General features: G+C 41.8%; 3 protein-coding genes across 4 annotated transcripts; 1 reads left to right on the plus strand and 2 right to left on the minus strand.

The window, feature by feature from the left end:
- Window positions 1-42: 42 nt before the first annotated feature.
- On the minus strand, window positions 43-6,610 carry guk1a (guanylate kinase 1a). Of its 2 annotated transcripts, none has more exons than XM_062403661.1 (7): window positions 6,450-6,610; window positions 2,931-3,044; window positions 2,655-2,696; window positions 2,317-2,552; window positions 2,049-2,133; window positions 1,866-1,951; window positions 43-1,658 (listed from the first exon to the last, which is right to left on the minus strand). In XM_062403661.1, exons 1-7 carry the CDS (start codon window positions 6,481-6,483, stop codon window positions 1,620-1,622), a joined length of 636 nt encoding a protein of 211 aa, XP_062259645.1. In that variant the 5' UTR covers window positions 6,484-6,610; the 3' UTR covers window positions 43-1,619. The 2 variants fall into 2 exon arrangements, with proteins under 2 accessions (XP_062259645.1, XP_062259644.1); XM_062403660.1 differs by lacking the exon at window positions 6,450-6,610 and adding an exon at window positions 4,175-4,218.
- A 278-nt stretch (window positions 6,611-6,888) lies between these two features.
- Window positions 6,889-10,572, plus strand: c14h1orf35 (chromosome 14 C1orf35 homolog). The gene is made up of 8 exons (XM_062403659.1): window positions 6,889-7,181; window positions 8,041-8,191; window positions 8,282-8,327; window positions 8,435-8,517; window positions 8,631-8,703; window positions 8,884-8,954; window positions 9,043-9,171; window positions 9,772-10,572. The coding sequence occupies exons 1-8, from the start codon at window positions 7,085-7,087 to the stop codon at window positions 10,025-10,027; spliced, it is 906 nt and encodes a 301-aa protein (XP_062259643.1). The 5' UTR covers window positions 6,889-7,084; the 3' UTR covers window positions 10,028-10,572.
- A 1,101-nt stretch (window positions 10,573-11,673) lies between these two features.
- arf1 (ADP-ribosylation factor 1) lies at window positions 11,674-15,301 on the minus strand. The gene is made up of 5 exons (XM_062404869.1): window positions 15,174-15,301; window positions 13,988-14,164; window positions 13,732-13,842; window positions 13,472-13,596; window positions 11,674-13,036 (listed from the first exon to the last, which is right to left on the minus strand). Exons 2-5 carry the CDS (start codon window positions 14,127-14,129, stop codon window positions 12,875-12,877), a joined length of 540 nt encoding a protein of 179 aa, XP_062260853.1. The 5' UTR covers window positions 14,130-14,164; window positions 15,174-15,301; the 3' UTR covers window positions 11,674-12,874.
- Between the last annotated feature and the right edge of the window lie 7,004 nt (window positions 15,302-22,305).

A 22,305-nucleotide genomic window follows, 5' to 3' on the forward strand; every position in this document is an offset into this window, starting at 1 on the left:
TTTCTTTATTTCTTACAAATACAAATAATGCTTCCTGCAATGCTGGGTTTATGAATATTTATTAAGAGTTTCAACAGGTAACAGTCTCACTGCTGGACGATTAATGGACGTAATACAAAATGATATATTTCCCGAACAAGCACAGTATTGTTATTGCTGGTTAAATTCAGCGTTCATACACATTTTGACCAATGGATTTCCATGACTTTTCAATAACTTTAAACCAACTTTCCATGACCAAATATTTTGTGAAATCTGGGTGTATACATGAAAGTGACAATTTTGTATCGAAGCTGCCAATGAGAATTCCAAAGCATACAGTATCCCTTAAATGACACAAATGAATGAGAAAATAGTTTGAGGTCTTTGTTCTTTTGTAACCCATGGCAGGTACTTTTCCATTTGTAGCCAAGCATTGTTATATCTACACTTCCCTGGCATAGTGCATTATCCCCCCTGCTTCCCCCACCGAACTTTTCAGTTAGTATGAGAGCGTATGCCTGCTTATATTTTGAGCGTATTTCTGTTAAAAGCATATGAATTATTTAAAACTCAGCGTAAATGAACGCCAATGTACAAGTGTTATGTTTTAAATGTTTTCTTGGCTATCAGGTAAATGTATCTTGTGCTTGGTTGTAAACGATAAAAAAAAAAAGATAAATACGCCATTTAATTTGTCCTCGTAGTTTAAAACCTTTCCTTTTGTTAGAAACCCCATAAAGTCTACTGGACGTCATTTTACCCTTCACACAAAGCAGTAAAAGGAAAAAGCTACACCATAGTAAAGTTTAACAAATTTACAACGTTAAAAAAATTGCTCCCCCCTGAAAAAACGTAAAGATGGTATATTCTGAGTGGCACTAAGTTCTGCTGCTTTTGTTCTTAACTATTATTCCTATCAGGGGATTTAATCCAACTAGAGCACATCAGTATTTACTCTCATCTCACAAACCAAATTTATATTTAGTTAGCACATTATGTGGCGATCGAGAAAAAAGCATTAACCGGCACTGGAATATTTTTATTTCAACAGTAGTGATGACTTGCCTGTAAGTAAACAACCACCATGTTTATTCCCAGAGATCAGCTGAATTGATGAACTGGGAGCTGATGTCAAACTCTCACTCAGTCTGTCTTCGATACATTTTACCGCTTCTGTGCATCCATTAAATTATCAACACAGTTTGACTGGTTGCCCGAGAAAAAAAGATTCAGACAATAAGAGCAGCATAACTTGCTGCCACTAACCACGGTATCTGAATACAGGACTTTCCACACCCTTGACAAACCGGTTAATCCACGTGATGGAGTGGGTTACATCCTGGTTGTGTGTCTGCGTTGGTGACAATGTGTTCAGTAAATGTCCAACAGAGAGCGCTCTACCATGACAGTCACACATCAAATAAGGATTGCTGGAGTATCGTTTTCTTTCATACAACTGAAAACCAAAAATGTGAAGAAAAAAAAAATAAAAAAATACGCACTTTACAGTATGTTTTCATATACTTCTAAACACAAATGTAAAACCTACACACAGACCATCTTCTTAGGGAATGTACACAACTGGAATGTAGGTCTGTGGTTTTCAGAGGAGTGGCTGGACGGGACCGCGGCGTGTCCTACGAGGACATGCTGATCTTCTTCACCTTATTAATTTCCTGAAGGGAGAATGAAATATTTTACAATGCTCCAAACATACGTAGTTAATGCTGATCATGAAACAATGTTACAAAGTTACAAAGGACATTAAATCCTAACTTTTCTCAAATTAAGCTCTTAAACAAGCATCAGTGTGATAATAACTACTTAAAATGACAGAAACCTCTTTGAGACCAATTTGTAATAACTGTGCAACAGTGACTCACCTCGAGAAGAGCCTGTTTTAGACGTCCGTAAGCATCCTCCAAGTTATCGTTGATAATTATCACATCAAACAAACCAGGCTCTTTACCTAAAAGAAGATACATGCATCATCAGTCATTACTTAAACATTCTTTAGTATGTGGTTAAGAGCTTTTGAGTTTTCAGAACAAACTGAGATCACTGACCCAACTCCATATCCTTCTCGGCTGCATCCAGACGCTTTTGGAGGCTCTCCTCTGACTCGGTTTTCCTGTCTCTTAAACGTTTTTCCTGAAACAATTAAAAAACACAGTCTCAATGAACAAGAAGCATTCAGGAGTCCTGACCGAGCATCTGAACGACAGGTACCCAGCGGAACAAAGCAAAGTCACACCCAGGAATTCGGTTTTGGATTCAGCTAATAGATGTGACTAGACTGGTTATTTGGTGAAATGCATTTCCTTGTGTTCTCACCAAGACTGCCATGGATGGGGGCTGGATGGAGATGTACATGGGATTCAGGTCGGTGGCTTTAATGTTCCTCACGCCCTGCATGTCTAAGTCAAGTATACAGATGAGGTTCTTGGCCTGGACGTCTTGCACAGCCGCTTTACTCGTCCCGTACATGTTGCCGGAAAACTCGGCGCTCTCCATGAAATCGCCTTTGTCGATGCTCGCCTGCATTACCTCCCGAGTGACATAATGGTAATCTGAAGTAAGGACAAAGGAAAATGAAAAACAGCAACACGGATAACTAGAAGTTTAGAAACTAGGTGTTAGCAGTGTCGTGAAAGAGGAGGGCTTTTCTGTACCTTTGCCATTTTTTTCTCCAGGTCGAGGTTTCCGAGTTGTATCTGAGGAAAGATGAGACATTTATTCAAAGTCTGCGCTGGATTTGATGAAGTTAGTTTATTGATTGATAACAATAATCGTCTGGTTCAAGCTTTTAAATGTGGAATAGTTATTATTTTCTCTTTTTTTTCAATAAACATTTGTTAACTTGAGGGAATTTAAGGTAAACACCAACATGTCCTTCAAAACAATCCACAGGTGGACTCTACTGATGGACAGCTGTTGTCGGCACTTACGCGATACGCTGAAGCCAAAGACGCTGTCATATTCCTTCATGAGCTTCTTCAGCAGGGTGCTCTTCCCTGCTCCTGACGGGCCGCTGAACACCACAGGCCTGGGTCCAGCCATAGCTGAGAGAGAGGCAGAGAAAAGGACGAGTGTGGATTATGGTAGAAAAGAGGTTGAGTTTGGAGGGATGGACGCATAACCACTAGAATGAGTCTTGTGGAATGAGTCGTCATAGGATCTTCCGTCGCTGCACGAACATTAGAGTTCAGAAAGACGGTGGTTTCACAACATGAGAGCTGGTCAACAAGTTTAGACAAGCCCGTCTCTGGTGGGATGAAAACCATGAGGTGATTAGCCGGCGGTTCTCAAAGGGAGACGGAGTAATCAGACCAAAATAACCCCCCCCCCCCCAGGAGCCGATGACATCGACTGCTTAGCAAGCTGTGGGGTTACCATGGAGATGTGGAGGAGCGATTACTCACTAATTGGAGAGCCCTCTTGAGAGGAAATGTGGGGCGGGGCCACTTGGTAACAACGACACAAACACTCACTGAAATCTGTTCGGTTATCTTTTGCGTCCTCGCTTTTAAACAATCAAACATAAAAAACAACCAGCGACACACACGAGGGGTTAAAACTAAAAAAAAAACTCTGGCTGAGGAGCAGAAACTCAAAAAGAGAGTCCAGCCATTTAGGGCCCAAACAAGCAGATGAGGAGAATATGGAAAATGCCCCCCCCCCCCCTGCTGTGAGTCAGAAGCGGTGAACCACATCTTCCTGGCTGGTGTGGCCACACCAGGTGCAATGTGTGGCTGTACCACAGGGAGGGGTTGTCAGGAAGCAGCGTTGGCAGCCGCGGACCCCTGTCGCAGTAGACAGGTTGGTTCTGAAACTCTACACTAATGCTACACTACACACACACAACCTGCATGCTGAGGTGAAAATATGAAAAGGAGCCGTGGGTGTCGATCTCCCTTATCAGGAGATACTCCAGGTCCTCGAGTGAATTTGTGTCTCATTGAAACTAACGTTTCCACCTGCTCCACAAGCCGGTTTGACACCATGTCGGTGGCATTCAGGAAGAAGGAAACACAACTCTCTTTAAATCACAGCCATTCTGTCTTTAACAAGGCAGCAGGCAGAGCACAGGTTAGTAAAACCTACATATCTCACCTACTTGATACTGTGACATATTCAACGCAGCTTCTTTCCCCATTCTCAATGATTTGTTAGTAAGTATAACCCTCCTTACCTTCCTGAAAACACACAGAGCTTAAACCAACAGAGCCCTCAACTGAGCCGGTTGTGAGCAGTGTCGGATCATAAACAGGAGGTAGGAGGGACCGAGGGGCAGGGCAACACTCACACACACCAATACACTCTGTGTTCAACACAGTGTCGATATATAAATAGACTCTTAGTGATCTGAGGCTGCAGGCCTGTATACGTGGATAGTTTCTGGTCCAAAAACTGAGACCAGCCTCCATTCCTGTGTTTGTCACTCAGCTGATCTGTGATCATCTTCCCAACAGTCACTAGTCAAAAGAAACCAGTTACATCTGTCATATTAAGCCACTAAAACCACCACAGAAAAACTTACATCAACAGCAGGAATTAGATGGGTTAGGTCCAAATATGAGGGATTCCATATGACATGATGACTGACAGATTGTAAAGAAGCCTACTCCATCTTTAAACACAAATGTGTACTGGTAATCTGTACTGGTCTCTGTGGGGTTTTAATTGAAAGTCATAGAATCAGAGCCTCATGAGGGCTCTCGTCTCCGGGCAAATCAGATGCAGCGAGGTTGAGTTTGCAGGTGCAAATGACAACAGTCATTCTCTATGGCCTCTTGAAAGCTTCGAGAGCAGCCCGGCTAAATAAAGGTGTCGTTCTTTTTTCAGAGGTCAGTGTCAAGGCCCTTATGTTTTCAGGATCCTGATTTAGAATTTATATCTTCCTACCCCAAGCCGAAAATCCTTCTTCGGCAGATTTTCAAAGTTATCCATGCTCCTATCAAGGCAATACTAAAAAGAGGTATTAACAGGTAATACTTGTTTCTCACATCCTAAGGAGGGGCCTTCAAGTCCTGAAATAGTTATTTTACAATATTTGGGGAAGCACCAAAGGTTTGGAGCAAACTCCTACCACACACCAGACAACTTAACTATTGATAGTTTTAAGAAACAATTCAAGACTCATTTCTATGATATTGCTTTTAATTAATTGATCCTTTTTTTTTAACACCAGTCTTTTCATTCTTTTCAAACCTTTTACTAGTTTTGATTTTATTTATTTTGAAGTCTTTGTTTTATTGCTCCCAGGTGAAGGTCGCTTTTTCAATGTCGTGCAAATCCGGTTAATAAGGTCGACTTCCTGTATTAAAGGTCCTGAAACACCAGAGTTTTATGTCTTCCTCAAGGAAGGAATCATCCTAACTAATAATTAGCTAGATCTAAATTTGCTTTTCTTACTGACTAAGTGTGTGAGACCTGCAGCTGACACTCACTTGCACAAGAAGCAGCCTCTTGTACTTAGATCAGAGCTGCGTGACAGGAAATGAGAGACGTGAGTGTATCATCAGTATTGGAACTCGTGCACTCATGTGACTTACGTTTGCTTTGGGCAAAGCTTGAGTCAAATGACATCTCTTTGACAGGAGTTGATTTCTGGAGTTGAAACAATTCAAACAAACAGCCTTTATCAAATGATTTGATGTCCTAACCTTACATGTCCTCTGATGCCAGTACATTAATACATTTGACAACATGATGCGACATCGGGCTCTAGAAAATTGTGTTTACATTTTCACACAGTTCTTAACAGATGATTCTGTATGAAAATATGTACAATAAACAGTGTGTAAGGTGAGTGGTGGTGTCAGTTGGGAATCATGTGGGCACTGGTTGAACAAGTTATCTTCCCTATTCAGTCCCAAGCTGTGAGCTCCTCATTTAACTGCTAAAAGTCCCACTTTCCATTCATCATTATAGTGTCATCTAACTCAGGCATATCACTGTGCACTTTGACTCACTCACTGGAAGGAGCAATACAATGATATGAATATGAAACTAAAGAAGAAGAAAATGTTGGAATGATTCCTGGGCTGAATTTAAAATAGTTAGTTATCAATAGGAAACTACTCTATAACAAAGACTTCAATGCTTTCTGTTTTCATGCGTGTTTAATGTTATTTCATTTTCTCTAAAATGTAATTTGAACTCGTTCTTGTGTTACTTAAAATCTGTTCCTTTAGATGAATGACATTTTAACATCTGTACTACATGTAAAGTACTTTCAGCTGAATTTCGTGTAATTAAGTATATTATTAATTGTGTCATCATTCAGCATGCTGGTAAATAAACTACACAGCCTCAGCTCAACTTATCTTAGCTCAGTAAAAACCACAGCAGCCTTCAGAGACGAAGCAGGAAACCATCCTGATGGAGAAGAATGGCTGTTTCTTCGCTACTGATGCAGCTCGGACACGTTCTACCGACACACAGACAAACAGGCTCCTTCTTACCTGACAGCAACCTGGAGAAAAACCTCATGTACATCGGGAGACGCGTTACTTTGCGGTTTGAGGATGTCTCTCTTCCTCCTCCGCTGAGAAAGCCTTTGAGGAAGCTGGCCCGCCTACGTCATCACCGCGAGACCACAACAGCGACGCGCGACGACGTCAACGTGCGACAAGGCTAAGAAAGTTTTGCTAGCGTTACTTTGTAGGAAAGTGCGACATACGACCGCAGGTATTTGAGAATTATGAGTGCATTTTGTGTTATGTGCCTTTCCCCTGAGCTGTGAGACGGTGTGTGTGCATGTTGAGGCAATGCTAGTGGTGCAGCTTTGTATAAGGGCCGCTACATAGCCTAGCTTGAGTGACACGCTGCTACCTGGTATCCATATTGTTCCCTGAAGACGCTTTAAAAACACAGGGAACTTCTTTGCAGGGTTTCTCTCCAGAGTATTCACCATCACCTCTACCGGAAAACACGCCCAGATCCCCGCGGAGCGTCACCGCTCAACTCCCCGGATGAGTCGACGCTGACGGCCTTGACCGATCGCGGTGCTCGTGTGCTATACCGTGGCTGCCAACAAAAAAAGTTAGCGCGTTGACCGACGCCCCGGTGCTCATCGTCGAAACGTGACCGAATAAGGATGTTTGGAGCGTCGAGGTCCGGAGGGTCCCGAGGGGGACAGGACAACTTCAACTGGGACGACGTGAAAGTCGATAAGCACAGAGAGAACTACCTGGGTAAGTGTGTTAGCGCTGACCAGAGACCATGCTAACAGCTGCCTGCTAACCCCCACACACACACAGCTGGAATCACACTAAACTACACCCGAGGACTGACACACCAACTTTGCCATCTCTCAAGAGTAATACATATATTGTATTTCGATTTAATGCAGTTGTAGGATGTTTTAATGTTGGTTAGACGTGTTTCACTTTCGTTTTAAACGCACATTAAAACCCGCCTATCTGCCCCATGAGCTGCTTTTCATTACCTTTGGTTATAGAGTCCCTCATTCCACAGTTTCTGCGCTGGGCCAGTCGCTCTGGGTTCCTCCTTTCACGCAGCAGGTTCGAGCTTTCATTGCTCTGTCTCCCCCTCTCCGTTCCTCCCCCCTGCCTCTCCCTGTCTCCCCCTGTCTGTCTCTCCCTGAACACACGGAGCCTCTCCGTTTTCGGAGCCTGCACCGCTGGCAACGTGTCAGCTGCACACTGATGTGACATCAGAGTCACACAACAGGATAACCTGACAACATTAGTTAAAGTTAAAAATCCTCCTGCCGAGAAATGTTGACATTTATAAGAGCTGCTTGTTTAAAACATGAGGACGACAGATCCAATCCCTTGGGAGTCAATCAAAGCTTGAATCGCAACGTCTCAGACATGAAATCAATCTTTCCTTGCTAAACACACTGAGAAAAAGCTATAAGTCCTATCTGTGAAATAAAAAACACTAAGAATCTACAGAACCTACAGATATATATTGAGTGACTGGTTAAAAGGGAAAAAATGGAAATCTAGAACCGGCTGCACGATACAGTAGAAATTAGGTGTATACAAAAGTATATCTATCTCAACCGCTGTTAATTCTTCTTTCCAGGGAACTCTTTGATGGCCCCAGTAGGACGATGGCAAAAAGGCAAAGACCTGTCGTGGTATTCAAAAGACAAAAAAGGCGGCGAGGCTTTGTCCAAACAGGAAGAAATTGCTGCGGTCAAGGCTGCAGAGCACGAGGCACTGATGGCCGCCCTGTATGTATAACGTCCTGTCGTAGAAATGCATCGCCATCATGGGCATCAACCCGAATATAATCTACTTATGTTTTCTGTTTTTCAATGTAGAGGGCACAAGAATATAAAGAGACAACCAACTGGCCTGACCAAAGAGGTATGTGACTCTTCTAAGTTTTGATTACAGTCAAAAAAGCCTTTTTTTAAAGACGTAACCTGCATTAACATGTTAAATAATTTAAAATTTGATCTGATTTACACCAGGATCTTGTAGATGTTTGCAGGAGGGAAGAGGTCGACGGTGAGGAGAGGGATGTAGACCGTGTGTCAGGCTTGGGAAGCGCCAGGTAAGTGTTTTTTCTTGTTTTTTTAATAAGAAAACATGGTTAGCTTAACTTATTCTAAAATCATGCTTATTTCCATGCAATCTGACTACAGAGTGTTTTTATTCAATCAACAGCGTAGGGGCAAGGAAAATGGCGTTCTCCGATAAAGAGAAGGAGGCTGTTAAAATGGGTTTAGCAGTCTTTACGGTAAGTTTTCTTTTTTCTATTCACTGCCTTTTCAAGTGTCACTAAACAAGGGATAGTTCAGGTCTTTAACATATTGATCATCTTCATAATGTGACAAGCAGTTTGATTAATTAAACGTGGTAGATCAGAAAAGTTTGTTTTATTTGCACCCTGATGACAAAAGAAACCCTGTCTTTACAGCACCACAAGACTGATGGTCGTCTAGAATCTACAAAAACAAAAACATCCGAGATTGTAGAAAAAGAAGAACGGTAAGTACGTTTAATATTCGTTCTATATAAACGCTTTCCACGTTTACTTCAACAATAATAATCATTTGCTCTTTTTGTTTGTCTTTAGTCATGAGTCCAAAAAGAAAAAGAAGGAGAAAAAGAGCAAGAAGGAGAAGAAGAGCAAGAAGGAAAAGAAGAAGAAGAGGCAAAGAAGAGACTCGTCGTCCTCGGAGTCCGATGATGATGAAAAAAAGAGGTTTGTTCATTAGCCTCAGAATGGACTAAATATCAGGATTAATACAAACCAGTGTTTAAAAGAACAAATGCATTTGGTTTAGAAACCGAGGTTTTAACTATTATTCACCTCCTGTGAAGTGGCCACATTTGCAAGAGGAAACTTCCCTCTGTCGGCACTAGAGGGCACCGAGGCGCTGTCGTACACACAGCAACCTCAAGACTGACCTTTTTGCATTTGAGAAGCATGTGTCTGTAGATAATAGATATAATTGATAAAGCACAATGTGAGATGTATCCCAAGATAATAGATACATTGTGTAAATCAGTTGCGTTTCATTCATTTATTGTAAGTTATCTGCTTGAATAAGTTGTGCCAGTAAGAGAAGATTCACGATATAGAACAACCATGATAGTGATTTGCAGAGTTCATGATGAATGTTGTTGCATGGAGAAATTTTTCAACGGTTGTGGCTGGTTATTTCCAGCCACAACCGACTTGTGTTTTCAGTTGACGCCACTGTAAAGCTGATCCGGCAGTTACTTCTCTCTCAGCCTCACAGCATCTTTGATCCCCGCCACGGCGACAGCCATTGATTGTTTGTTTCCTTTTACTCTTCAGGCACAGAAAGGACCACCATCATCATAATCCATCATACCACAGTCAGAGTGGAGCCAGACCCCATGACAGCCATTCAAGGGGGGGAGCAAAAGCCGAGCGAGAGCCCTCCTACCCCGATCATCGACAGCGGCGGCATGACACAGACTCCTCCGACGGGGGGTCTCCTGTCCCCCGTAACCCTGCCAGCCACAAGATGGCCCCTGCTGGTGCAACACAAAGCCACAGGCGGCGCCACGACACAGACTCGGACAACTAATGTCCCTCCCCCCCAATTCAAAGACGCATAATGCGGACAGAGCGCTCTACAGCAGCTCGACTGCCCCTGAAGACCTCATTTACCCTGGACAACCGAATAGACTGGGATGGAGACAGGTTGACATGTCAGACAAACAGGCATGGGCCGTATGTTTTATCCTTTCCCCCAGTGAATTGTTCTGTCGGTTAGAGGACACTGGTGGTGTTTTTTAACACATTGTATGTGATAATACAACCAATACTTTCTATTTCTACTTTTAATTTCATTAGATGAAATACAATGACGGGTAAATAGTTCAATGGAATTTACTTTTATTCTTATATCTTGCCCTGGTAGCTGTTGTGCGTTTTATCCAGAACATCGTTGGTGCAACATTTATTACGAGGAAACTACTCGCCTGATCCATTAAAGGATTTAAAATACAGGTGTAATAGAGCGTATATAGCTGGTAACTTCTCACAAGTAGAGCTAAAATGGTTTAATGCTACAGAAAGTTGTGTTATCTGCCAAATCTATCAATAAACATCTATATGATGAAAAATCAATTGCATGTTTGTTTGAGTTTTTGTTGTTGAACACAGTCTCTGATGCTCCGCGATGCCTTTTAGTCCTCGGACGTCTCCTCCATCCCACTGTGCCTCTTGCTTTACTCAGCAGCTCTGCTCCTTTTCTCTCTCTGTCATGCCAGCGCTCCTTAATCCCTCACCAGCCCAGGTTGAGCTCCCTGACTGGTGCGACACCATTGGAATGCTCTCCACTGGTCATAATAGAGTGTAGTGTTTGCATTTGTCTTGAATTGGTCTGAAAGAGGGTATTCTGCTGGCGGGCACCTGGGGGGGTGCACTAAAAAAAAAGAGCAAGGCATTCATAAAGAAGAGTGCAAAAAACCAGGCTGGTCCTTTTATATGGCCGAGTACCATTAGACCGCCACACACAAACCAAGCTGATGGAGCAGCAGGAGAGGAGGCCAGACAAAGCCACCCTGTGAGGGTCCTGAGGCTCCGGCTCCCTCTCCCCAAACCACCACCACACTCTCCTGCCATGTTTTATAGGCTTGGCTGCATTAACCACGGCAGCCTAATCAACCTGCAAGAATGCTGTCCGAGATTGCCCACCCCTGCACAATGTGAACCAGGGTGTGCTCTCCACATTACTGCTTGAACCCAAACATTGGGTGATTTCCATCATGTTGTGTCTTCGCATTTCTTCCTGGGTCAAAGGGTGACAGCCCCCCACCCCCCTTGCCCCCAGCAGTTCACCCATTGACACCAAATACTAGTGCTGTTGTTGGATCACAGCATTATTTCTTGAAGTGTATCACTGCACTATTCAGCACACAATGGTAATTTCATATTGATTAGTCAGGAACATTTCTGAAGTTATAGAGAGTTTTTCCTTTTTCAACAGAACATATTTAAAGACTTTTGTCCAATAATCGTAAACTCAATTTGTATCTTATAAAAAGTTACACATACCGTTGAGAAGCTTATGTACTTCGTAAATATGTTGACAGATGAATCCACCAATAATTTTCTCTTGATAGACTACCTGATTAGTCAATTTCACTTTGTTTAAGATAACTATTGGAAGTCTTGCATTTATGTAAATGATATACAATACTGCCAAGAAGGAGAAGAGTCAACATCCACTTTAATATTTAGAAATTTTATTGCATAGATTGAAACACTGGAGATCGGCTTTAAACACATTTTCTCCTTAACTTTACTTACAGGTTAAATTACTCAGTGCTCCCCCCCCCCCCCCCCGCACAAAACAAGTTTGACATAAAAAAAAACAATTAAAAAAAGATAGTTTTCCAACATTGAGGCAATTATAAAAAAACAAATAAATGTTTAATGCAACCCAGAGAAGTAAACACCAATACTTTATTACAAAAACCGAACCTATAAGTGTCTCGGATAAGACAACAAATGTACAACCTCCTGTTTTCCACACGAACAATATGATGGAAAACAGTAAACATTGAGTAGAAGCTGATTTTATTTTGCCATCACAACTCCCAGGATGTGATGACTGAAAAGGCAAAGACCTCCTGGAGCCATTAGGAAAGTCACTCTTAATATTGTAGTGTGCAGCACTTCTATTTACAATTAGGTCAGCATAGGACTCTGGAGATAAGTACTCGTAGTGGGGTTATACTTTCTGTGCAGTCTCATGGTATAAACACACTGTAAATATACAAACCCTCAAACCACATCATGCAGGTTTGCTGACGCGTATATAGCAAAGGCAGCATATGATCGACCTGAGTCTCAGCATAACAAAAACCCAACAGGGACACAACAAACTGTCCTTATAACGACAAAGCAGGTAAAAATGAGAGCACTGCAGTATAGCCTTATAAAAACCAAGGCACTGTAAAACAAAGGCCAGTTAATAAATGTTCACAGACGAGGAGTTCTCCATTTTGGAGTGATGTCAGTTAAGAGTGCTGATAATAAACCAGTGTTGACTAAATGGAAATCTGAACAGCTGGTTCATGTAGTCCCTGGTTCAAGTAAGAATATAGCTGCAAGTAGTGCATCAGTGTATATGTTCTTTTTATATAAAGTGAAAAGTCCCTCATGGATCATGTTCTACAGTAGCCAATATAAAAAGTTGACAGATTGCATTGAGGTACTGGGGCCAACATGTGCAGTTCAACTTGTGTTTCCTGGTTTTCCCTATTCTTACTCAAAGCACACGCGACGGCCCGACGGCCAGAAAGAGAATAACCACAGCAGTTTAAGATAAGTTGCCCCCCCAAAAAAAGGCAGCTCAGTTTTGCACCATCTAAAGAGCAAAGTTACGGATAGATTTGGGTGGATCATTTCTGGAGGCCTGTGATCATGAATTGTTCTTGAGCTGACTTGACAACCACTCCAGTCCCTCGTACAGACCATCTCCGGTGGTGGCACAGGTTGCCTGGATGTACCAGCGTCTGTTTCTGAGGGAGTGAAGATTCATCTTGTCTGTGAGCTCTGCAGCATTCATCGCATTTGGAAGGTCCTAAAAACCCAACACAGTGAGAAAAACATTAAGTACATACCCCATACTACAACAGGCCATGAGAAAGTAAGTCTCAATCACGTCACCTTGTATTTTATAAATTGTAAGGTCTTGAACTTCTATGTACAGGGCCTTCAGATTACTTATTGTATGATTTGGAGCTATTAAAATTATACTGAATTGAATCAGTGCGATAAGAACGACCAAAAATGACAGAAACCATCTTTGAGAAAAAATAAAGAATTTAAATACAAAATATGTGTATTTTCCGTTGGCGTGTGCCACATCCACTAACATGGAGAAGGTGGTGTTTATGACCGATACTGCAGCCAGTCAATTGAGTGCCTTTGGAGTCCATCTTTATATACAGAAGACGGAAATAACTGGTTTTGCAACACAGCTGTTTATATAAGAAATGGTTTAAGAATTATTTACTTGTTTGTTTGCAAAGACTAAGACCACAGCATCCTGCAGGTCTTGCTCTCCCAACATTCGTAAGAGCTCTTCCCGAGCCTCCGCACAGCGCTCTCTGTCATTGCTGTCCACAACGAAGATGAGGCCTGGAACACAAGCAAATCAGAACAAATAAGTTTGTGTATATTACCACAAGAATTTCAACGGATTAATCAAAAATAAGTGATTGATTTAAAGGAAAAAAATGTCAAACATTGAGGCTTTCATGCAACTTAACTTACCCTGTGTGTTCTGGAAGTAATGACGCCACAGCGGTCGAATTTTATCTTGACCTCCAACATCCCACACTGTGAAATTAATGTTCTTGTACTCCACTGTCTCCACATTAAAACCTGAGGGGGAAATAATTAAGATTTTACTAATAGAAACTCAAAGTTTTCATTTCACAGTGATACAGTCAAATATAAATATTTGTGTCATGTATAACAAACAAAAGTCATAGGTCAAGGCAAGTCACCATAACAATATTTGACTTGCCTATCGTGGGGATGGTCGTCACAATCTCTCCAAGTTTGAGCTTGTACAGAATTGTGGTCTTTCCAGCAGCATCCAGACCGACCATGAGGATCCTCATCTCCTTGTGCCCAAACTTAAATAGCTTCATAAATAAATTCCCCATGGTTGCTGGTGATGGGAAGTGACTTTGGTAAAGGCCTGCGGAGAAACAAGAGATCAGTTGATGAAATGGGGAGACGCGATGGGAGAGATGTTAAAAGTCAGAATGATTAATCAGCTTTCAACTTTTCTGTGTGACAATAAACTGAATATATATATATATATGTATATTATGAAACCCTGATTGGCAATTTTTGGACAGATGATAAATTAAGCTGCATCCATAACTGCAACCGCACACTGCATTTGTGTTGCACACACTGTAATATGACCACAAAAAAATTGCCTCATAAATAAACTCCGGTTTCTCCATCCAGTGAATACAATGTGGCAACAACTACACACCTCCCACTACAGCTGATGACTTAAAGAACCAGCCATCATCATCTAGTGCTATTTTAGCCCCAATTTCTGCCTCTGCTCCTGTATTGAAAGTGAATATGAGTCATATACCTAAGTTTCTGGTTTTCCTGAAAATATACACCCAGCTGTCATTATTATTTATAAAACTGGTTATTACTGTAACTGTGATCTGCTCTGAAAGCAAAGTAAACATGTGAGAGGTCAAACTGAGACGAGAATCGTATAAACAATATCATTCCACAGTAGAAAACGATAAAGTGAAATAATATATATCTCCTCAATTGTCACATTATTAGCTGCTGTCCCGTTTCATCAAGTAAAATAATAAGTTTGCTCATCACAATATAAACTTACTGAGGTGCGATGCTAAAAAGTAAACAAACGACGTTAGCTCGCTAGCTGCCGATAGTCCTCTGAGTAGTTCAGATTATTGACGGTTGTTGTAAAACTACTTCCCAGTTGTTATTAAGGTCAAAACAAAACACTACACACATGACACGAGTTACAAAGTATGATCATATTACAAGAAGTCAAATTCAAGTGAACTGACGTAGGAAGCGTCGCACTTTATCCTCTCGGGTTACGTCGCCGCTGTTTTACACAGCTTTTCACCCGCTAACAGGCGGCTTGTTCCTATTCGTTTTAATCAAAGTGACTTCATTAATGTTTTCTCTTCTTCACTTACACAGTTGATGCGTTTGCTTCCGTCTTCAAGGCGTTTTCCTTCCTCAGCGAAATGGCGACAACTTGACACGTCCGCTTCTTCTTCTTCTTCTTACTCCCTTTGCGTCTTCGTCTGGGTTTCCGGCAGACTTGGAAGCCTCGCGGCACTCTGCTGCCCCCCTCACGTTGGGACTGAACTGCAGCTCCAAATGAGTCGGTTCCTCATCATGTTGGGAGATGTCGCTCCCAGTGGCTAGGTGAGGAACTTCAGGCATTATTTAAGCTTTAATCATTAAACATAGCATAATTGGTAAATTAGTCCGATTTGACATGACATCACAGTGGCTTCAGATTGAATACAGTGAGTTTGACGGACTGTAGTGCAGTTTTAAAGCGATATTTATTATGTTTATTAATGTATTTGTCAATAATAAATATTTTTTTATTTGTATAGCACTTATCTAAACAAGATTACAAAGTGCTTCACTGAGAAATCCATGTCAAAAAGATGAATGAACTAAAATAAAAGATATTTAATTCGGGTAAATTATAATGTCCATATCATGTGAAGAGAGAGACCAGGAGGTGATAGCATCCACAACTTGTGTAAGAACAGTTCATTAATGTCTAATAACAAAGTTTAACTCAATTGCAGCCATATTCAATAATTTATGATAACATCACAGAATAGAAATAGTTGATTTTATTAATACAAAAGGGGCGGCAAACAAAATATATCAAACTTGTTCTTTTTTTGGTTAAGATGAAACTTTTCACACAACTTGACAAAAATATGAGACTTATTATAAAATGTTATGAAAATATATTAAATATAACCCCATGGATAAACTAAGATATGGTTGTGAGTTACATCCATCTGGTCTAACCTTTTAACATGGCTCTTCTTATCAGCTTTGTAACCCCTTAATGATACTTGATAAGAGGACGTTTTTTTTATATACAAGCCAAAGCTGTACTGTGCCAAATCTATTGCTATATTTCTCTTCAAAGTCACCCAATTTCCACTTACTTTAGATGCACTACCAGGTCATTGACAAAAAAGCCAGACTACATAGTTGTTGGGCCAGTTAAATTTTAACCAGGGTCAAACTATGCCTGCCACCCCCAGTGAGGTGGCAGCAGGAAGGAAGAAGGGCAGGGGAGAACAGCTGGAGGGGAGCGGGCTGGATGCTTGGTGATGGACCACACACTGAAGGCTCATAATGCCGTCTCACTCTGTTGCCTTGATTGGTGTTTTTATCCTATCAAATGCCTGAGAGATCTTATTCCTACTGAAACACGTTGTTCGATTTTTTAGCTTCATTCAATCATTCTGTAAAGTAATGTTCTCTTTTTACTTAGTAACATTTTCATTCAGCAACTGTTCAGTCTATGTTGCAATAAAATATTGAAATCTTTCAAAACCTGTTTTACGGTCACAGAATAACTAGCCTGTAAAAAACTGAATGATAGAAAATATTATCCCTGGCGTGTTTCTGTCTCCTGCTTTTTGGAACCCAGTAACTTCGTTCAAACTATTCAGGAAGCAAATCTTAAAGGATATTAACTAGAATGTCATATTATTTCAAAAATATTAATCTATGACATATAATAACTTCTGCAGCCAGATCAAACATTCAAAAGAACAAGTACAATTTAAAAAAAAAAAAAAACTTAAACATGGGGTTAAATACTGTTTTTCTTTGTTCTATCACAATTATAATTTTGGAAAACACATATAACACATTATAATAGCTGACATTTGTGATCACAGCCCCTACACATGTGTTATTTCTCTCTTTCAAAGAATGAAGACTAAAACATACAACCTGTTTCTACCATTGGTTAGTATAGTTTAGTAAATGAGAAGTTCAGGTCCAAGTCTGTGCAGCACCAACAACTTTAGAAAGTCACATTGGCATAACATAGCATTTCATTCAAGTCTCAAAATCTGTAGCACATATATTTTCTATCATGTGCATATCTCATGTTCTACAGGATGCTTCAAAATATCATCTTAATAACATGTTTATGATAGTAAACCTTGATTATAAAACTGTTGAGAATCTTTACTTTTATGTGAAAAACTTTAAATCTTTATTCTACCAGGATATGTCTCCCCTAACTCAACCACCACACACCTGCAATTACAGTCAAACCATGAGCATGAGCAAATAAGTGCTTACATTCTGCACTTCTCTGTTACTCCCACATGAAAAACACAACTCAGACAGCAACAAAATTATTTTTTAAATAGCTCAACCACCAATATCCCCCAACCCCCATCTTCCTTTTTGCACAGTCAGACTACAGGTGCAGGTGTAGAGGTGTGACAGCACATATCAGGCAAACACAAGCAATGCAACCTGCCCAAATTATATTTCATCACCTATATGTCCTCTGATGCAATCCTGAACCAATTCATATATCTGGACTCTGAGATCATCCCCTGATAGAAAATTAGACCTGCAGGCTGAGAGCAGCAGCGTCTGTGAACCCCTGTAGAGGAATATTTAGAATTCAAAGGAGACACATGAGGGAGAAATAGTGCTAGATACTCTCTCCATTTAAGAATCTAATACCTGACATGACTGAGGTCATGGAGGTTTGAACTAAACAAAAAACACAAATCTGGCTTTATGAGTTGACATTAATACAATATGTATTTGCAACATACCATGCAGTGGGTCGAAGGTACAGTTAAGATCCTGGAGTCTGAATCCACCTGTCCATGCTTCACGGCCAATCACAGCAGTAACATCCAACTGAAGGGCTCTTCTGCTTCCTCCTTTTCCTCCTCATATCTCACTACATACTGACAGTTGTGATGTGTGGACAGAGGACTAGAAATAGGACAGTAGGGGGTGTTTATATCACAAACACACACACACACAAACACTCAAACACACACACTTGTTTACACTCTACAACTTTCTCCCTCACGTGCACAAACATGCGCGTGCACAGACACATGTGTGCACCCTCTCTCACTTGCCCTCTCTCTCTCTCTCCCCTCATGTTTTTTTTCTCTAGGATCTCCCATCCCCAAAAGACCACCTGGAGGCCCCGGCCTCAGAGGTGGCAGTAGCAGTAGCACCACCCTGGTGATATAAAATAGGTTATCTCTCTCTGCAGATACATATGCTTTTGGTACATTTCTGCCCAATGTATGCACACCTGTGAGGGGTTTTCGAAGTCGCCGTGTCTGTCTCGCCAGAAATAAAGTAAATTTATGGCTGGTGAGGCAGAGTGAGGCTTGTCTGCAGTTTGTGAATGGACGAGAGCTGCCAAGGGGCCAAACAGGCTTTGCAGCGGACTAGGGTAAGGATCTCAGTAGGGGCCTTACTCCCCTCTGAGACAAGGCCTAGCAAGGATAAAAACGCTCAGTAAGGGGCTTGGGAATGCTGATCTGGTGTGTGTGTGTGTGTGTGTGTGTGTGCGTGCCTGTGTGTGTGTACCCACAAGTCTGTATGCGTAAGAGAAAGTGTTATCTGCTGTTTCATGAGCCTTCCCATTCCGTTCAAGAACGTATTTTCTGGAGTTTGTGCACTTCAATAGTTATAATAATCATAATAATAGACGCTCATTATGAAATGTGCCTTGGGCAAGCAGTAGACTGCTGTGTGAGTCGTACAAAGGAGCCGGTCTGGTCTAAGCAGCGCTGGAACTCAGATGGACAGGCATGGGATGCCTCCCTCTGCGTCTCATGTACTGGATTATAGGTCGGGCAAAATCCCAAAGGAGGTGTGAAGCAGGAAACAAACCGAACATTATTACAACGACCCGCATCGTTGCCATGAGAGGATCCACGCTGGCTTCATCCATTGGCAACAAGGGCCACTGGGCACCCAACCCCACGCCTCTCACAGTAGGGGGCGCTACAGATAGAGACAGGCTGGGGCAAAAGGATAAATGTGCACCAGTGCTGCCTGCCAGTCACCTTTGTATGGCGATTGTTGGCAGCCTGAAAAGTTCGTTAAGGGGATTTACATAACATTTTGCACTCCGCCCCAGGTACATACGGAAATGTTCGATTCCATATTGAGTCACGACTGCAATAAATGTCTTGTGAATTTTGAGAGCACTTTATGGAAACAACTGAAATGAGGTGATCTGGTGGGATGGCAGTTTGAAGAAATATGAAATGCGTGACATCGCAAGTAAGGACATGCCCGAGTTCACAAGCCTTGGCATTCATGCAAATGTCTCCATTCTTGGTTCTTCATAGGATCCTTCAGAGTCTTTAATTTCAAATTTGGGCTCTGAAGTCAGTTATCGTGCTACCATACATACAGAATACATATACCAATGTCCATTTCCCAACAGCTAGCCGAGTAAATCTGGGTGTCGCTGGCATTGATGGGAGATGTCCTCGGACATCCGTGACAGATGGTTGCGACAAGCGCTTCGCTGACGCAACTACTCAGAAAGAACACGGGGGCCTCTGCCGTGGGGCGGGGGATGGAGGGTGGGAAAGGAATGGAAGTGGAAAATGAATGGGTATTGCTGGCTTGCAGGATGCGGGTATACTGGCGAGGTGTAAGGGCCCACATAGAACACGCCGTCCATGCCAGAGAACTGGATTTCCGGGTAAAGGATGACTTGGTTGGACGTGAGGTTACCATGGTCTACGTCTTCAAATTCTCAGCCCCGTTTAAACGACCTACATTTCACAGGACATTCGGTCACCTTCCGTGAACTCGAAGGACATTTTGACTTGTGCAATGTCTTCTTATGCCGCTTTCTCTTTGATACTCGCTTCAAGCATCCGCATGGGCTATGACGAGTCATTGCAAGATGAAACAATAGTGAGGATAAAGGTATTTCTTTGAAAGACTTTTGTTTCTCTCAGTGGGTTGGTTTGAAGTTGATTCATGTTTGCTATGTATACAGGTTTTTAAGGGTTGTCCCACCCCTTCTCCCCGCTTTAATCCAACTATATCCCATCGGCGGAGGCATCAAAGATTAAATTGTGAACCTGTTGCACCTTGGGGTAGATAATTGGTTGGAATGCACTGCATGTCGAAGCAGCGCCTTGAGGACAACCAGCACCAACCCAAAAAGCCATGGCATCAAAACCAGGTAGATGTCCAGATTTGGCATTTGGAATTTTTCACTTGTCATGTTAATGCCAAATGATTTGTAACATGGTCTCATCTTATTTTTCCAACATCCAGGCATGTGTGACATTGACAGGTTGATTGTGAGTGGCCCTGTGGGCCCTTTAGAGAGGCCTCCTGGTGACAGGCCTAACCTGCTCCCAAGGTGGTCCAGGTAGGGTGTTTTTTTATTGCTACTGACAACTGATCTCTTCCAAACAAGCCCCTCAAAGATAATCCTTAACTGATTGAATAATGAATTTGAGGGTAATTTTAAAATTGCTTGCAAGCACAGGCATCACAGAGCAGAAATACGATTGATAGTTTTGTAATATAATTACTTTTTTTACTAAAATTGAGTTTTGTTCTCTACAAATTATCAATTATTGTTTTTATTGTGTCAGTGTGTGTGTGTGTGTGTGTGTGTGCGTGTGTGTGGGTGTTTGTCTGTGTGTGTTTGTGTGCGCGTGTGTGTGTGTTGCTCGTCTGCGCACCTGTCTGCCTTGAGGCTGGAGAAGCTGCAGCCTCTCATTTCTGGCTGGCACTCGTGTAGTAATGTATTAGAGGGCTTGTCATTGTACTTTATTGAAGACCTCTGACAAGCTATTTGACACTCCTGACAGGGTCAGAGGTGTCCACCTGCTCAGGCTGACAGGGAGATGGACACATTGGGGCACAGACGAATTAGGCTGTTACACGAGTCAATTGCCGGTTGTAGCCTGAGGCCCTGTGTTGCTCCGCTGGTGCAGCCTGGACATAACATTTGATGCCCTGACAGAAACCAAGATAAACTAATTCAGCATTTAAACCTTGTTTGCATTATGTTTTCTCGACTGTTTCCCTTTGATATTGTGATCTGTGATTCAAGGCAGACAGATATTTTACATTCACGGAGCAAATATGGAAACAGACTTGGGAAACAAACATCAGGAAGCTAAATAAAGTTAGTATTTGCACATTGTGTGACAGTATTTAAAAAAAATTGTGCCTAAACTTTCATTAAGTATATGTGAAGAACTATAGGCTGGGAAAGTGCACAAAAGGACAACTTAGCTGCGATTGCAATTGATGCAAATAATGGCAGAAAGAATTCTAAAGTCTCAAATCCTTGTTAAGACCCTCCATCTTTCAAACTAAACTGGATCACACCAAGAATCTCCTATCCCTTTATCCCGTTTAGATCCTCTAATCCCTCGGCCATTTTCCAGTCTGTCTCTTTTTCTCATTTCAAATGGCGACTGTTTGGTTGTCCGGCAGTGGAACGTTGAGAATTTGTCCTTTCGGTGAAAGGAAAGTAACTATACTGAAGAAAGGAAGAACAGCTTGACGGAGCCAAGACTCCTCCAGATCTCTTTAAGTCCCGTAATGAGATGTTTTCTCTGCTCGGCGCTTGTATTGACATGGAGACTAATGATTTCCACAAAGTAATAGATTGAGACAGTAATGCACAGGGGTGGGAAAGACAACACCAAGTGATTTAAGTCGTGCAGTAGCCAAGATACTCAGTGGCTCTCTTTGTACAGGATGTGAAGAGCCTTGAGGATAGGAGCTCTCCGTAGCAAAGAAACAGAGGAGCATTATTTGTTTGCATGTATCTTCAGAATAAATTTAAAATTTAGATTAAATGCTCTTGAGATCTCATATATCATAAAAACAAAGTTATATTAGTTCATGAAAAAAGTACAGATTATTTTAAATGTTGTTGGACAAAACTTTCCTGCACTTCGAGACCTTCCAATTAGGGACTAATGCTGTCTATATTAACCCTCACCCCCCTCACACTGACTTAACTTTATTGATGGAAGGGCGAGGGGGTTGGGGGTTGCCTCAATAAAAACAGCACTAAAAAGCAATTACAGTGCTGTGAAGAATGGGACTTGTCAGTAATTTGCTGTCTAAAACTGAGGAGATTGCAGGTCTGGGGCCGATTGGAATTCTGAACCTGCAGTGCAGTGTGGGAAAAGCAGTGGGAAGGCAAGCACCACCCTTTGTGAGGTAATTACTGGAACTACCAGAGGCCAGCGCCAGTCCCTGCTAATGATAACCCCTGTTCTC

The sequence above is a fragment of the Platichthys flesus genome, chromosome 14 (assembly GCF_949316205.1).
Source record: "Platichthys flesus chromosome 14, fPlaFle2.1, whole genome shotgun sequence".
NCBI lineage: Eukaryota > Metazoa > Chordata > Actinopteri > Pleuronectiformes > Pleuronectidae > Platichthys > Platichthys flesus.

Excerpts from the sequence above, each read along its gene's own strand:
- guk1a (XM_062403661.1), bottom strand. The coding sequence starts at position 6,483 with ATGTACATGAGGTTTTTCTCCAGGTTGCTGTCAG. Across the intron at positions 2,134-2,316 it reads CCCCATCCATGGCAGTCTTG|GAAAAACGTTTAAGAGACAG; the intron begins GTGAGAACACAA and ends TAATTGTTTCAG. Across the intron at positions 1,659-1,865 it reads TAAAACAGGCTCTTCTCGAG|GAAATTAATAAGGTGAAGAA; the intron begins GTGAGTCACTGT and ends TTCTCCCTTCAG.
- c14h1orf35 (XM_062403659.1), top strand. The coding sequence starts at position 7,085 with ATGTTTGGAGCGTCGAGGTCCGGAGGGTCCCGAGGGGGACAGGACAAC. Across the intron at positions 7,182-8,040 it reads GCACAGAGAGAACTACCTGG|GGAACTCTTTGATGGCCCCA; the intron begins GTAAGTGTGTTA and ends TCTTCTTTCCAG. Across the intron at positions 8,328-8,434 it reads CAACTGGCCTGACCAAAGAG|GATCTTGTAGATGTTTGCAG; the intron begins GTATGTGACTCT and ends GATTTACACCAG.
- arf1 (XM_062404869.1), bottom strand. The coding sequence starts at position 14,129 with ATGGGGAATTTATTTATGAAGCTATTTAAGTTTGGGCACAAGGAGATG. Across the intron at positions 13,843-13,987 it reads GACGACCATCCCCACGATAG|GTTTTAATGTGGAGACAGTG; the intron begins GCAAGTCAAATA and ends TTTCCCCCTCAG. Across the intron at positions 13,597-13,731 it reads TTACTTCCAGAACACACAGG|GCCTCATCTTCGTTGTGGAC; the intron begins GTAAGTTAAGTT and ends CTTGTGTTCCAG.